Source organism: Haliotis rubra, unplaced genomic scaffold (genome assembly GCF_003918875.1).
Source record: "Haliotis rubra isolate DU_JTF1 unplaced genomic scaffold, ASM391887v1 Scf1, whole genome shotgun sequence".
NCBI lineage: Eukaryota > Metazoa > Mollusca > Gastropoda > Lepetellida > Haliotidae > Haliotis > Haliotis rubra.
In genome coordinates this window covers 9,654,255-9,669,301 of record NW_025764891.1, presented here as the reverse complement: position 1 = coordinate 9,669,301, position 15,047 = coordinate 9,654,255, and the positions used below count along the sequence as shown (strand labels likewise).

The 15,047-nt window shown below is 40.0% G+C and overlaps 1 protein-coding gene across 1 annotated transcript in view; it reads right to left on the bottom strand.

Annotated features, from left to right (window-relative positions):
• LOC124282704 (proton channel OtopLc-like) overlaps positions 1–13,542 on the bottom strand; it is a 49,978-nt gene extending 36,436 nt beyond the window's left edge. Inside the window, 1 exon segment of the mRNA XM_046718761.1 lies at positions 13,080–13,542. Coding sequence (XP_046574717.1) covers positions 13,080–13,402 — 323 coding nt within the window. The 5' untranslated portion in view covers positions 13,403–13,542.
• Between the last annotated feature and the right edge of the window lie 1,505 nt (positions 13,543–15,047).

Here is a 15,047-nt window from a genome sequence, read left to right as displayed (position 1 = left end):
GTTGTGTTGACGCGTTGAAAGTGTTATTACTGCCCTAGAAATACGTGAATCACGACATGTAATGTACACTTATTGATGATGAAAGCTGAGTTAAAACCCATATGGGGCAGCATACAGCCCTGTAGACTCCCTTGTCTCTCACACATTATAAAGTCTCCGTCACAGATCCCTGGGCAATTATATTTGATAAAGCTTTCACCCCATCCATTTTCATCCCTTTTTCAGCTCAAGCAGCCTATACTCATCCATTTTCAGCTGTTAGTGCCTATACTCATCCCTTTTCAGCTCTTGGTGCCTATACACATCCCTTTTCTGCTCTAGCAGCCTACACCAATCCCTTTTCAGCTCAAGCAGCCAACACCAATCCCTTTTCAGCTCAAGCAGCTTTCACCAATCCCGTTTCAGCTCAAGCAGCCTACACCAAACCCTTTTCAGCTCAAGCAGCCTACACCAATCCCTTTTCAGCTCAAGCAGCCTACACCATCCCTTTTCAGCTCAAGCAGCCAACACCACTCCCTTTTCAGCTCAAGCAGCCTACATCAATCCCTTTTCAGCTCAAGCAGCCTACACCAAGCCCTTTTCAGCAGAAGCAGCCAACACCAAGCCCTACTGCTTACACAGCCTCACGTCAAAACAGCCATGGGATCAAGAGCGTTCTCTGCTGCAGCCCCCTATCTCTGGAACATTCTACCACTCACCTAGACTGAGGCTTAGTCTCTGAATATATATAATTTTGATAGTATCAAACAAGCCCATTTATATTGAAAAGGAGCCCTAGGGAGACCAGAGATTCAGCCTGAGGGAATCTAGACTTGCTTTATTTAGGGCTTTAGCATTGCAGGGAGGGCTAGGCAGTAGGGGAAAAAATGTGGTTCAGGGACTGAGAGACAGACTACCACTCACCCTAAAAGAAATAGAATCTGCTGATGCTTTCAAAACTGCCCTCAAAACTCATCTGTTCAAACTCTCTTTTCCATAGACATTGTCTACAATCTTTTCTCTTCATAGCGCCATTGAGCAATATCTTTTGGAAATAGGCGCTCTATAAATCAATTATTATTATAATTATTTTATTATTATTACACCAAACCCTTTTTCAGCTCAAGCAGCCTACATCAATCCCTTTTCAGCTCAAGCAGCCTACATCAATCCCTTTTCAGCTCAAGCAGCCAACACCAAGCCCTTTTCAGCTCAAGCAGCCTACACCAAGCCCTTTTCAGCTCAAGCAGCCTACACCAAGCCTTTTCAGCTCAAGCAGCCTACACCAAGCCCTTTTCTGCTCTAGCAGCCTACACCAAGCCCTTTTCTGCTGTAGCAGCCTACACCAAGGCCTTTTCAGCTCTAGCAGCCTATACTCATCCTTTTTTCTGATCAGACAGCCTATGTTCATCCCCTTTCAGCTCTATCTGTCTGTATTCATCCACTTTTTTAGCTCAAGCAGCCTCTATATTCATCCCCTTTTCAGCTCTAGAAATCTAGACACATACCCCTGCAGCTCTTCAAATACCAAATGTTTGGGCATATTTATGTTCGACGTAAGAACGGTTTTCGTTAAGAAGTACCCCTAGAACTGGATTTCTATTTAGAGATAAATGAACATGATACTAACATTTAGTCCCATGAAAAATCTATATCCACCAAATAAACAGAAAATTCAAAGGGAGCCCCGAACAAAGTCTCTGATTTGAGGCAATCTGGTTCTGTTTTTTTAATATATTATCTGGAGCCACGGCGATAGAGTAAGTATACATGTCCAAGTTAAAGTAGACTGAATATATATATTTTTGATAGATACAAATAATTCCATTTAAACTGAAATGAAGCCCCGTGAGAGGGGGTGAAATCTAGACTTGCTTCATTTATGGCTTAAGTATTGCAGAAAGGGGAAAGTAGGGTGGGGGATAATGCGTCGTAAGCACTGTAAGACAGAATAATCTTAAAGTGACGTGATGAGTTTCATTCGCGATCTCGTGTTTGGGATGTTTGCAAATGTATTTCAAAGTGGCGTTTGCTACTGTTTTGATCGCCGCCATATGTCAGCAAGTTGGGTCTAGCCTCCATTGATACAATTCTGCGAAGTTGTGACGCTCTGTGGTACGTTCAAAGTGGGTTTTAGACTCCAAATAAGAATACAGATATAAGATAATATGAGATATATTTTAAAGTATCATACAACGTACCAAGTACAGGGGAAAAAACACGATACATATAACTAACTGTAACACTGTAAATAAGAATTGCTATTGGCTGATATATGTTTCAAAGAATATAGTGTATTCTGTCAGTATACACTAGTTCCATGTTAATAAACATACAGTATTATACTATATATTACATGATAGTTAAGATAATGGGGATTTTAAAGTGATGTGACACTTTCTTCACAGCAGATTTAGTGGGTTTTTTCCGATATTTTAAATCAAAACAATTTCAACATGTTTCATTTCTACCACAGAGATTTGAGGTAAGTCTATCTTCCCAGATACTGTAAACGATATGTCGGAACAGTTGCAATGGCCTGCATGATACGCTCTTGAAGCAGGCTGTATATCACCGTGTAGGCAGGAAAGGGTTTTGGGTTATATTTGTTTTTCCTTTTAATATTTGTGTAGATGAGAGACTGATATAAGACACATCTGGGCGTGTATCTGGGTGGGGCGCCAGTGTCATGCACAACATTCGGCACGACTTCCGAATAACGTCTCATTTAATCTTCAGTCCAGGTTGTATTACGATCTAACAAAAAAGGCTTCTTTGTACGTTATAAGCGTGGGTGGCTTCTGTGCAAGAGTATCCAGACACATCTGCTAGACTAACGCTTAGTCCCTCAAAGGTACAGATAAGCTGCGTATCTGTGTAAATTACGCAAATAGTTTTGTGAAAACTCAATTCTTACTAAGTATTGCGTACAGGTACGCTTGAATTTTTGTAAATAATCAATACATTTGATCTTACATGCGTACACACAAAAATATATAAAATAACTGAGGTATATTGAGAGGTCGTATTTCAGCACATGAACTTGGCAACTTGCAGTCTTTTGAGTGAGGTGTGTACAATATATTTGGTTACTCAAAGGAAAATTAGGATACCCAATTGAGATGAACAGAATTGAGTACATAACTCAATGACCCCAAAAGTTATCTGCAGCTCTGAGTTCCTGAATATATATAATTTTGATAGTAATAACCAAACAAAATTATATTGAAAAGGAGCCCCAGTGAGTTGGGGGGAGAAATCTAGACTTGCTTCATTTAGAACTTAAGTATTACAGGGAGGGCTAGGCAGTAGGGAAAATAATGTGGTTCAGGGACTGTGAGACAGACTAAACGTACCCGTACTACTACTGATATTTTTGTTTATCATTACTCGAAGTACTGCTATTACTTAAGCTAGTAAAGAAATATTATTGTAAATATTTAGTATAGAACCAATTCCAAAACACTTTAAAAAAAGATGGAAGAGTGAGTATTTCAGTTGCATAACTTCGTGTCATCTTAAAGTTGAAGTAAAGCATGCAGTGACACCGGTCTTTACGTTTCCCTGTTTGGCGAGTGTATGGACAGACAGATCTTAAGGCTTATTGTTAGGAAATCAGTGAACACTTAATACAGCTCTCCACAGCATACTGTAAACACTAAGACAGCTCGGCTACAAGTAGTAGCAGCAGTAGACTAACGCTTAGTCTCTGAATATATATCATTTTGATAGTAACAAATAAACCCATTTAAATTGAAAAGGAGCCCCAGGGAGACCAGAGATTGAGGAAATCTACACTTGCTTCATTTAGGGTTTTAGCATTGCAGGGAGGGCTAGGCAGTAGGGAAAATAATGTAGTTCAGGGACTTGAGTAGTAGTAGACTTGCACAAGGTAATTAATTGTTTAAATGATAATTTCTAAAAAAATATAAATACCAGACTGGGGTCCTTAGATGTACTGTCCGCTTATCTAGACTTGCCTCCTTAAAGAATAGACTTACTATACATCCATGGGTTTAGAACTCAGCACAGCCTCGAAGCAAGGCGCGAGTAGCAGCAGCAATAGTATTAGTCATGGTGATGGAGCTGAGATTACTAACAGTAGCAGCAGCAGCAGCAGTAGTATGCCTGATAACATCCCTTCTGATTGATAACTACAGGTAAAGCATCATGTGTGATAACATCCGTACTGTATGATAACTAAAGGTAAACCATCTTGTATGACAACTATACAATAGTAGTAGTAGTAGTAGTAGTAGTAGTAGTAGTAGTAGCAGCAGTAGCAGCAGCAGCAGTAGTGGCATTGGTGCTAGCAGTAAGTAGTAGCAGTAATGGTCTAGTAGTAGACGTACTATTAAAAGGAGTAACAGCACAAACAGCAACAACAGCAGCAGCAGTAATGGTGGTTGATATTATGAGCGACGCCTCATGTCGTCGGGGTTTCGATGACATGCAACAACATAGCATTGTTAGATGATGAACACATACAGAACATGAACAAGCGACAATTGCTTTAAGTACAAATGTACCGAGATGATATACACGAAGTACATACAACAGTTCATAATCTGTGTTTCGCGTGCTGCTACATAACAGGTGTTTATCCTCTGATCTGTAAGGTTAGGATATCTTACTAAGTACCCCAGAACTTCTGAACATTCAAGCAGAACAAATACAACAACAGGGGTTAAGGACGCGATTGAAATCAACCATATCCTGTGTGTAAGCTGTACAGTCAGCCGTCACGATTGATAAGGTCGGCGTCTTGGGTTTACAGGTATGGTTTACTGAGTGAATAATTTATTTGACATTTATTGTTATTTACAATTTATGCAATATGCTAATATGCAGTTTGCGTGATGACATCAAAAGAGTAAACAAAAGGACATGTAAGATGAAAGTGTATTCTTTTCAGGCCATCTGTGATAGTTTTCTGTTTCAGGTACTGGTAGTTGTCATGTTAGACTAACGTTTAGTCCCTGAATATATATAATTTTGATAGTAGCAAATAAACCCTTTTAAATTGAAAAGGAGCCCCAGTGAGACCAGAGATTAATCTAGACTTGCTTTATTGAGGGTTTTAGCATTGCAGGGAGGGCTAAGCATTGGGGAAAATAATATGGTTCAGGGACTGTGAGACAGACTATTATGATGTCTGAGGCTGTAGTTTTGTGTTGTTAGTTTATCAATTGTCGTTGTTGTGATATCACACCCGACATTCGTATTGTTTGCCCTTCTTGTCCGGTTTGAATGATTCAAAGAGAATAATCATGTTATATTTTGCATTTGGATCAAATCCTTTTCTTTTTTTTAGTTGACGTATTGTTGTGGTAATGTAAATATATTTCCTACAATCAGGAAATTGTATTTATGCAAGTCTGGGAAGAAGGAACAAGTTTGTTTTGTCACCTTATCACATAGATCGATGCGTTACAAGTCGTTGTGGGGCGGTAGGGTAGCCTAGTGGTTAAAGCGTCCGCTCGTCGCCCCGAAGACTCGGGTTCGATTCCTCACATGGGTACAATGTGTGAAGCCCATTTCTGGTGTCCCCGCCGTGATATTGCTGAAATATTGCTAAAAGCGGCACAAAACCATACTCAATCACTCACTCATTCATTCACTCACTCAATCACTACAAGTGGTCGTCATATCGCAGGGCTAAACAACAAACGCACAAACAGACAAACTGGGCTGATAACGCGGACAGTATTTGCTGAAAACTGCCACCCACGGTTACAGACTTAACATAGACCACACCTGTGTCATATCAATTTGTATTTCCTAAGCCTGAACAGCGTATCTGCCAAATCTGTCTGAGGATGAAGTTTTACTCATTCTGGAAATCCAGACCCAGTGTTTAAGCAGATATCAGTGCAGGGGTAACAAGCGTGTCCTCCTGGCTAGCAGGGGAAGTAACAGAGCTGACGTTTACTCCTAAAATCTACTGAAGTTGGGTTTTGAACCCAGGTTGGATTCTCAATGGTGTATGTCTTTATGGCTGAAGATTAGAGCTAGATAAAGGGTCGGGTAACGTTTCTGTGAAAATATTACGGTAGCTGTCTTGAGTTTGCAAAGTTTGCTTTGATCTCCGACTCGACCACGTGGTGTTTGTTCAACCTTTTTAGTTTAAAACGTGCTGCGACGGACATCGAGATTTGTCGAAGGAAAATAAAGTGGGACTTATAAGTTGTGAATGTACTTTGTCATAATGCATTCCATTCATGATATACTTTCCAATTACCGTACACTTGCAAGTGTTGGGATAGGGACACAGCTTGGTAGATGTAATGGTCGTGTTGATGCAAGAGCATTTGCAGCTTTTTGGAAACGGATGGTGCATTTTGTAATTTATCTATGGAAATAGAGCACCAAATAAGCAAATCATTGTGGTATTATACCTTTTTTATTTATCCAGTCATATGAAAAATTCACAAACGCAGAATATTTTAGCATGCTTCAACAAGGGGTTGTTGCAAATATTTAAGTAAAAATACCCCCACACCCATCGGGTTCTTAAATCCAGCAGCCCATCATCATCTCCTTATAAGGTAGGAAATTAGGACACTTGGTGCTTTCTTAATACTCGAGTGTATATTTGAATAATTATTCAGCCTTACACTCACACGTTTCGGGGGTCTGTGGTAGTACTAGTAATAATATGTACTTAAGCTACAGTGAGCATTTCGTATAGATTATTGAATATATATAATAATATAATATTCCTATTGTCAAATAAATAGTATAATACTGAATACATTACCCTCCTCTAATAAGAAATAACCTCTCGTGCTGATGTACCTAGCTAGAGTTGTTTTTTCATAAGCTAGTTGGTTTATTAACGAACATAAACTTTACAGTAATGGTGCAGGACTAAGCATACCTCCTTGCGGATACACCTGCGGGTTTATAAAGCACTGCACAGAGACTAAAAACCATGTACACAAACCTATCATATTTCTGACTTGATGTGAATGCACTGACTTGGCTGCTGTGTTCAGAATCTGACAATACAAACACTGAATTGAACCTTTCTTCAAAATTACCGCAAGCTCTCAAGACCGCATCATGCGCATGATCTTCCTTTCAGAATCAGTCAATTGGTGACCCTAGGGCGAAGGATGCTATCGCTCATCAGTAAATACCATCATGGGTTCTTGTTGATTCAGACAAAAAGTCATGATGATATCGGGATGCTTGTGACATAACCACTCGCCGTCCAAACACCCTGCCATCTATTACACACGGACCCAGGGAACATGAGATGCAAGAGTAAACGCTCTGCCCAGACCTGCCCCATCACACGGACCAACCAGAGTCACTGTCGTCATCTTCTCGCCAAGGTCTCGCTAATGATCCGAGATCGAGCGTCACTGTGTACTGTGAGCTGATAATACTGTTCAATGGAACTGTGCACAGTTATGCTTTGTTGTTCTGACTGAAATGTTTGAATAAAATGGATTCCTTAAATAATTGCGATTTGATCGTGTTGAAATAGACCGAGATCCAGAGTACAAGCGTTGCTTGTGACATAAAACGTTTTTGTAGACCGGGTTTCAAGTTGAGGTCGGAGGCTATAGAAGAGCACAAGTGTAGCTTGTTCACACCGTGTATAATATCTTTGTTGAAATATGAACTCGTTCAGTGAATAGACGTACCCAAAGCGCGCATCAATGTCATTTTAAACTTTCGATTTCGATAAAACGTATGAGCATTAAAGACAATAAAACCATATTTTTAAGAATTCAGGATGATTTCTGAAATAATTTTATGGCCTTCGTTCCAGGTCATATTGCCAAGTTACAATGTTTCACGACAGACAGGAAAACAGTTCCATGTCACACATTTCGGAATTCTATGTATGAAAAGTGAGTTGAGTTTTACGCCGCCTTTTACAATATTCCATCAATATTAGGACGGGGCACACCAGAAATGGTCTTCACATATCGTACCCAAGTTGGGATCGAACACAAGTCTTTAGCGTGATGAGCAAACGCTTTAACAAAAAGGCTACCCCAACGTTTCACTTCATGTATGATCGAGATACTCACACAATTTGATTAATATTCTAGAAAGGGGCTTGAGTTTTCTGTGAAAGGAGCTGAACATTCCTTTTTTTCATAAATCATTCTTTATTGGACACCTAGCAAAATGTTCTGTTTAACTCCAAAATTAATGTTTGGTAGTTTGTGGTTTGTTTGTTTGTCCGTCTGTTGTGTAACGTATTCACTAATAGTCCAGCTATTAACAACATCAACGCAGCTGGGCACCATGACATGAATCAACCATGTCAGATGGCCTGACCACCGATTCCTTTAGTCGCCCCTCACGACCAGGTTACTATGGTTGTGAATACCATTCCAATCCTCATCTTACATGGGATCCAGACTGAAGACACATCTGTTCTGTGAAGATTCAGCATGTCCATATTTTTTTGTGGAAGAGTTTTATAGTCAAGGCGATGATTTCGGTTCACGCAGATTCTTAATCGGCGAGTGACGTAAATGAACCACTTCACATAAGTTACATCAGCAATCAACACTACTATATCTACAGATTTTAGCATATTTCTAACAAAATGGTTGATATGGGATCACGAAGTAATCCTGAATTTTACCCATCGCCAGAAGGTTAGGGTTTGGACCAGGTAACTTGTATACCTTCCCACCAACCACAAATCACCAACCGCCAACCCCAAATATGCCTCTAATATCCCGGATGTACACAATCTGAAACCTGTCACGACAATAAACACTGGATAACCAGAAACAGATTCACCACAACAGACAAGCACCTTTCAGCCAGGCATGAACCCAGACAAATACTGGTGTCAAGCTGCCAACAATAGGGCTATTTCCGGCTTGTCTAAGTACCGCCATACTCGGCACCGGGGAACAATTAGTAGTGTTTGTGTAATATTACCCTAACAACATTACCCCAGACCATTCATTCAGATGTTTGCCCACTTATTGTCTGGGGATTCCACAATTTGAAGGTGTTTTCCTTACGGCTTTTATCTAATATGAGAAAAAAATAAAAAGTGAAATGCAATTCTACCTGAAAACATATTTTGGTCGTTCGTATTAGAGTATCAGTCGAAAGGAAAAAGACAATTTCATGCAAAAGACCACACGTATATTTAGAGACCATTTGTCAAATTCAAAGTCAAAAGAGTATATTGTTTATCCGGCCCACATACAAATGTCCTTACACCAACGTTCACACCGGCTTGGTTCCCGCAGAGACCATATAATAGATTTTATGGTTCCTGGTTCCCGGGGTCTGCTGCGCTAATGCAGTGTGGTAGCGTTAGCGCAGCAGACCCCGGGAACCAGGCTGCGTTCACACCAACAACTGTCGGCAAGTGTACACGCAGACAAACATCTAGTTTCTGAAATGAACCCATTTTACAGAAAACCGTTGTTTAATTATGTTAATAGTAAAGGAACATATAGACTCTCTTCAGTTCCAGTCCCATACTGCTACAATCTAGACTTGCCAACCATTGTAGACCTGCATGGTCTGGTTTGGATATAGTTGTTTCACGGTCTGTAGGACAAAGTTAATGTCTCCTAGACATTAGAGAATAAACAGAATAAAAGTCCATTTGGATTCTTTCTATAGATGTGCTTATATAATAGCATAACTTTAGTTTGTGGACTTAATGTCAGTCTAGCACACAGTTGCCGCCATATTGGTGTTCATGTGGTGATTGACAGGTTAAAAGGGTTGACATTCAACACACTGTGAGTATAGAACCCCGACTGTGGAAGCCCGTGAAGAGCAGAACTCTACCCACTGCGCTCAAACATACCTCAACGACATTTACCGTTAATGGAATTTGCAATTGCCTCTGTAGCCATCATCAACACTGTGAGTTAACGTAGCTAGAAATGTTACAACAGTGTTCAGAGAACATTAACATTGTAACAGTGTTGGCACATCAGTGACGGTGTAACGGTTTCGGGATATCGATAAAGGGTTAACAGCGTTGAGGCATCTATAATTGTCAACAGCGTTGAGGCATCAATAATTGTCAACAGCGTTGACACATCTATAATTGTCAACAGCGTTGAGACTTCTATACTAGTAATTGTCAACAGCGTTGAGACTTCTATAATTGTCAACAGCGTTGACGCATCTATAATTGTCAACAGCGTTGACACATCTATAATTGTCAACAGCGTTGAGACATCTATAATTGTCAACAGCGTTGAGGCATCTATAATTGTCAACAGCGTTGACACATCTATAATTGTCAACAGCGTTGAGACATCTATAATTGTCAACAGCGTTGAGACTTCTATACTAGTAATTGTCAACAGCGTTGAGACTTCTATAATTGTCAACAGCGTTGACACATCTATAATTGTCAACAGCGTTGAGACATCAGTAATCGTTAACAGCGTTGAGACATCAGTAATCGTTAACAGTGCTGAGACATCAGTAATCGTTAACAGCGTTGAGACATCAGTAATCGTTAACAGCGTTGAGAACCTGTACTTTTTTAATTGATATCGGATATCAAGAATGGTTTAATGATGTTGAGGTATTAGAAACGGATTCACGGTATCGACACATCAGTAACAGTTAATAGGTGTCTTAATATCAGCTATGGTGCAACGGTGTTGAGATATCAGAAAGGATTTGCCCATATTATGATATCAGTACCGGTACCGGTTTAAGGGTGTTGCGATAACAGTAATTGCTAAACGGTGTTGGGGTATCAGTAATGGTTTAGCGATGTTTATGTATGGGTAATAGTTTAATAATGTTGAAATATCAGTAGTTTTGTGGAACATAAGTACCAGTATAACAGTGTTGTGATATTAGAAAGAGTTAACCGTCTTGAAATATCAGTAGAGTTACCAGTGTTGATATCAATAAGAGCTAACGGTGTTGAGATATAAGTAACGGTGAAAAGACATGGGATATCAGGAACTTTTAAGAGAGTCGGGGTATTAAGTAATGGTTAAACACTGTCGGGACATCATATTGAACAGTTGAACATCGTTGGATATCCGGATATGATTAACAATACCTGGTGTCAGTTATGGTACCAACAGTGTTAAAACTGTCTGGATATGAGATAACAGTAATGGTTTAACAGAGTTGAGATACTAGTTATGACCAAACAGAGTTGAGATGACATCTATAGTCAGGAATCGGTGATTGGAGAAACCCTCCATAACAAAAGTAAGGACCATATCAGTTTACACTAGGAAATCGGATCATCATCCGGAGAAACCATCCAGTCTTGAGACAAGTCTGTCTCACAGTAACACAGCCCTTTCTGCAAAGCAGAAGCCCTAAATGAAGCAAGTCGAGATTTCCTCAGTTTCTGACTCTCCCACATCAAAGGTGCTCCTTTTCAATTATAAATCAATCACTTGTCAAAAATATTAAAATTATATATATATATACACAGACTAAGTGTTAGTCTACGGAGACTGCAGCAGTGGAAAAACCATATCGCTGTAAATGAGCATCTATGCGCAGTCCCCACCACCATCGTCAGGGAAACAAGGCGGGGGGGGGGAGAGATTAGGGGGAAGGAGGGGCGCTATTGGAATTCGCCGATACTGATCAGTTACATAACCGACAGGATTGCTGCAGACATTAACATTTAAGATTACAATACAACCAACGATTGATTAATCTACCAATATTCTGTATACCGGACATTGCGCGTTTAAATGGTGCATTATTAATATAGATTACTTGGGAACACAATTAGGACTCGTTTACAACAACAACGTCATCTGAATAATTCATCTCGTTTAGATTGTATTAGCACCAAACGCCTAACAGTGTATGCAACCGTCGCGCACCTGTCACTGGTGTAATGACGCGTTTCATTTAATATGTGACTTAAACAGCAAATGTCCAAACTCAATACCTGTCACACGGATGAACAATATACACGATATACATTTCATTCCAATGTGTGTCATTTGCTATTTGTTTTATTTAGTATGAATTTTAAACGCTGTTGTGATCAAGAAATACTACAGAGGTGATGATCGACTAACGCTGAATCTCTGAATATATATAATGTTGATAGTAACAAATACACCCATTTAAATTGAAAAGGAGCCTGAGTGAGTTGGGAGATCTGGGGAAATCTAGACTTGCTTCATTTTGGGCTTTAGCATTGCAGGGCTGGCTAGACAGTTGGGAAAATAATAAGGTTCAGGGACTGTGAGACAGACTATTGGGAAGAATGTGCCCAAATGTATAACTGTTGAACGTCGCCACCAAAACAGTTGGACAAAGTTTCAGGCACTACAGCATCACATACTGTGCTGTAAAACTCTTTAAACTTTGCTCATGTACATCATACTGTATATATTATGAGATTAAATAATCCTGGAAAACATTTTGTGAAGGCAGAGTGGGTTAAGAAAACAATGATTTGAATGGGCGAGGCAAGCTGAAATACATCACAAAAGAGATGCAACGGTAACGTGGTAAGGCCCTCAAGTTGCGACACAATGCATGCTGAGTATGAGCAGAGACCATCTATTATATGGGCAATAACGAGAAATGCAAAATGTGGAATAAATAAATCATTATAAATGTTTTCTGACATTTTTCCTTCGGAGTCAATCTTATTCAGCAGTTAACGCATCAACTATGACACCATGTTACAAAAGATGCACTGTCTTCGCCAGCATCATGCTCCATTCTGACGAGTAACCTCTCATAGTTTACCACGCTGGCTGGCTCAACATAATCCACAATATATTTCCTTACAAACTGTCAACAATACCGGTCTATTCAGCTGCCTTAACATTGTCGTAAGTTTAGTATCTGGTAATTCAGTATTTTAATGAAGTATAAATAATCCCCCGAAGTATATATTTACCCATTGGCATAATCGCTGGAGCTGCACGTAAATATTATCTCGCCCTCAAAAGGCCATTTCGCACGAACTAATTGTTGAACGTTCAAACATGCCGCGGGTGACTGGTCACAAACAACCCCTACTTATAGTCTTCATGAATGGGCTTTGTGTTATCGCTACCCACCCGGAAAGACACTTCAAATATGTACTACCGCTACAACAGCAAGTTTTTCAAAATTTCAAAAATTTAACTTACATTTGTGTGTCTTCAGATTCTGATGTGCTGGTAGTATCATCAGTACCTTGTCCACCCCTGTCCATCATTGCATCACTGTCCGTGCCGGTGTCCGAATCCGTATCCATGGCAACCGGACCCTGCCGGACAATGGGTGGCATGGGGAGTTCTCCTTGACCATCCATCCCTCCCCCTTTTGCTAGATCGGGAGAACTCGTGACAACCCGTTCACTTCTTTCAAAATTGCTGAAGTCATCTCCAGCATCTATCCCTTCCTGAGAGGCCATGTCCTCACGTGCTTCCAGATCCGGAGCCTCTCCGGATGTGCCGTTGGAGTTATCCATAGAACAGCCTTATCCCGCTTCCTAGTCAAACCCTAGCAACCCTCGACATCGCTTCACTGCAGTCCCGAGACAAAGAAAGGCGCTACCCCCGCCGCAGGAGGATAGCGTTGGTCACGTGGCATTGCTACCTCCCTCCCATCCCCTCGCCCCTTGTGGCCCGCTGACAGAGAATGCCGCTGGGTCATTATCGCAGCCCGTGGGGAGGGGCTAGTGAACTGTACCAGAGTTTACCGTAATCACAGGGGCGAGATAAAGGCGCGAGGAGGGAGCTGGTTTGAATTCCTCGAAAACGGTTTACTTTTCAGAAAATGTTTTGAACATCTTTACCAAAGAAAGCCTTGCATTGTGATGAATGACGGGGTTTTTTTTAGATTTTTGTTGAATATGGACTTCTAGCGTTAAACCAGATTATTCATAACACTATTTGCTAAACAAACACACAAAAATCAGGTGACCTTTAAACTTGACAGAGTGGTGGTCAATAGCAATCAATCAAATTTTCAAAAGCCAGCGGGGTAAGATTTTCGCAAAACGGGATCAAGTTTCTGAAAATCATACAAAGCTTTTCCTGTTTCAACCAATGATGAATGTGTTACACAAATGCGTGATAGTTTTATAGCTATCAAAAGTATTGAGAGTATAAATAAATATTGTATAAGAGACGTGAACCCTTCTCAATTTCATATTTCAAATGAAATGAGGTCTCCATTGTATTGCTGTCTCTAGCCATGGGCAAGACCTGTACCTCCAACACACAGGCATGTGTATACGGTGTGCGTTTGATGTTGATTTCAATTGGCTCGTTACTGGTCAATATCCTCGACCAGTACTAAATATGCGATTATGCCCATTTCGTGCTTTCTAAATTTGAATTCACCAGAGTGGTTAAATATTTGATGGTTGAGGCGGCCTTGCAACAAAAGACAACCCCGGAAATAATTTCACGCTCATGGTCAGCGCTCTTGACCGTTGATCGTCAACATGACCATGCAACTGTTGACAGCAAGGACATTAAACATTTGACAGCGTTACCATTTAAGCTTATTATAGACACAATTGCTCGTTATGACTATTATCCTGCATTTATCGTCGTGTTCACATTCACTGACGAGGCGTCTAAACATAAAACATGATGGCTCGTATTTAGCATCAGCTTGAATCTTATTACAAATTACATATATTATAAATTCACCATTTTCAAACAGATGTTATAATTAAAATTTAGATCAGTAATGAAATAATGATAAAATATCTAGTATTAATACTTGTGTCAAAACTGAACACGATTCGCAAGGAATATACTAGTATTCATTCACACAACAAAAACCGAAGATATTTCTGCAGTTGCAAGCCTCTGAAGATGTTGTACGAGAAGAAAAGGCAACATTTGGAATTGACAGCTGTATCTGGCTTGTACAATTTCTTTTCTTTGAATTTTTTCACAGTTTTTTCTCAGAGATGCCGTGATCTTTACATGTTTATTTTCTGCATTTCAAAGCATTATCATTTTGTGAATTTCGGGGGAAAGGGTTGTTTATTCAAGCAACAAACCGCAATCGTTCACTCAATATCTTTCAAGTGGCATGTTTTTAATACCGCCAGCTCTTAGTCTGGCACGAGAATTTATCTTGGGGTAATGGTGGGT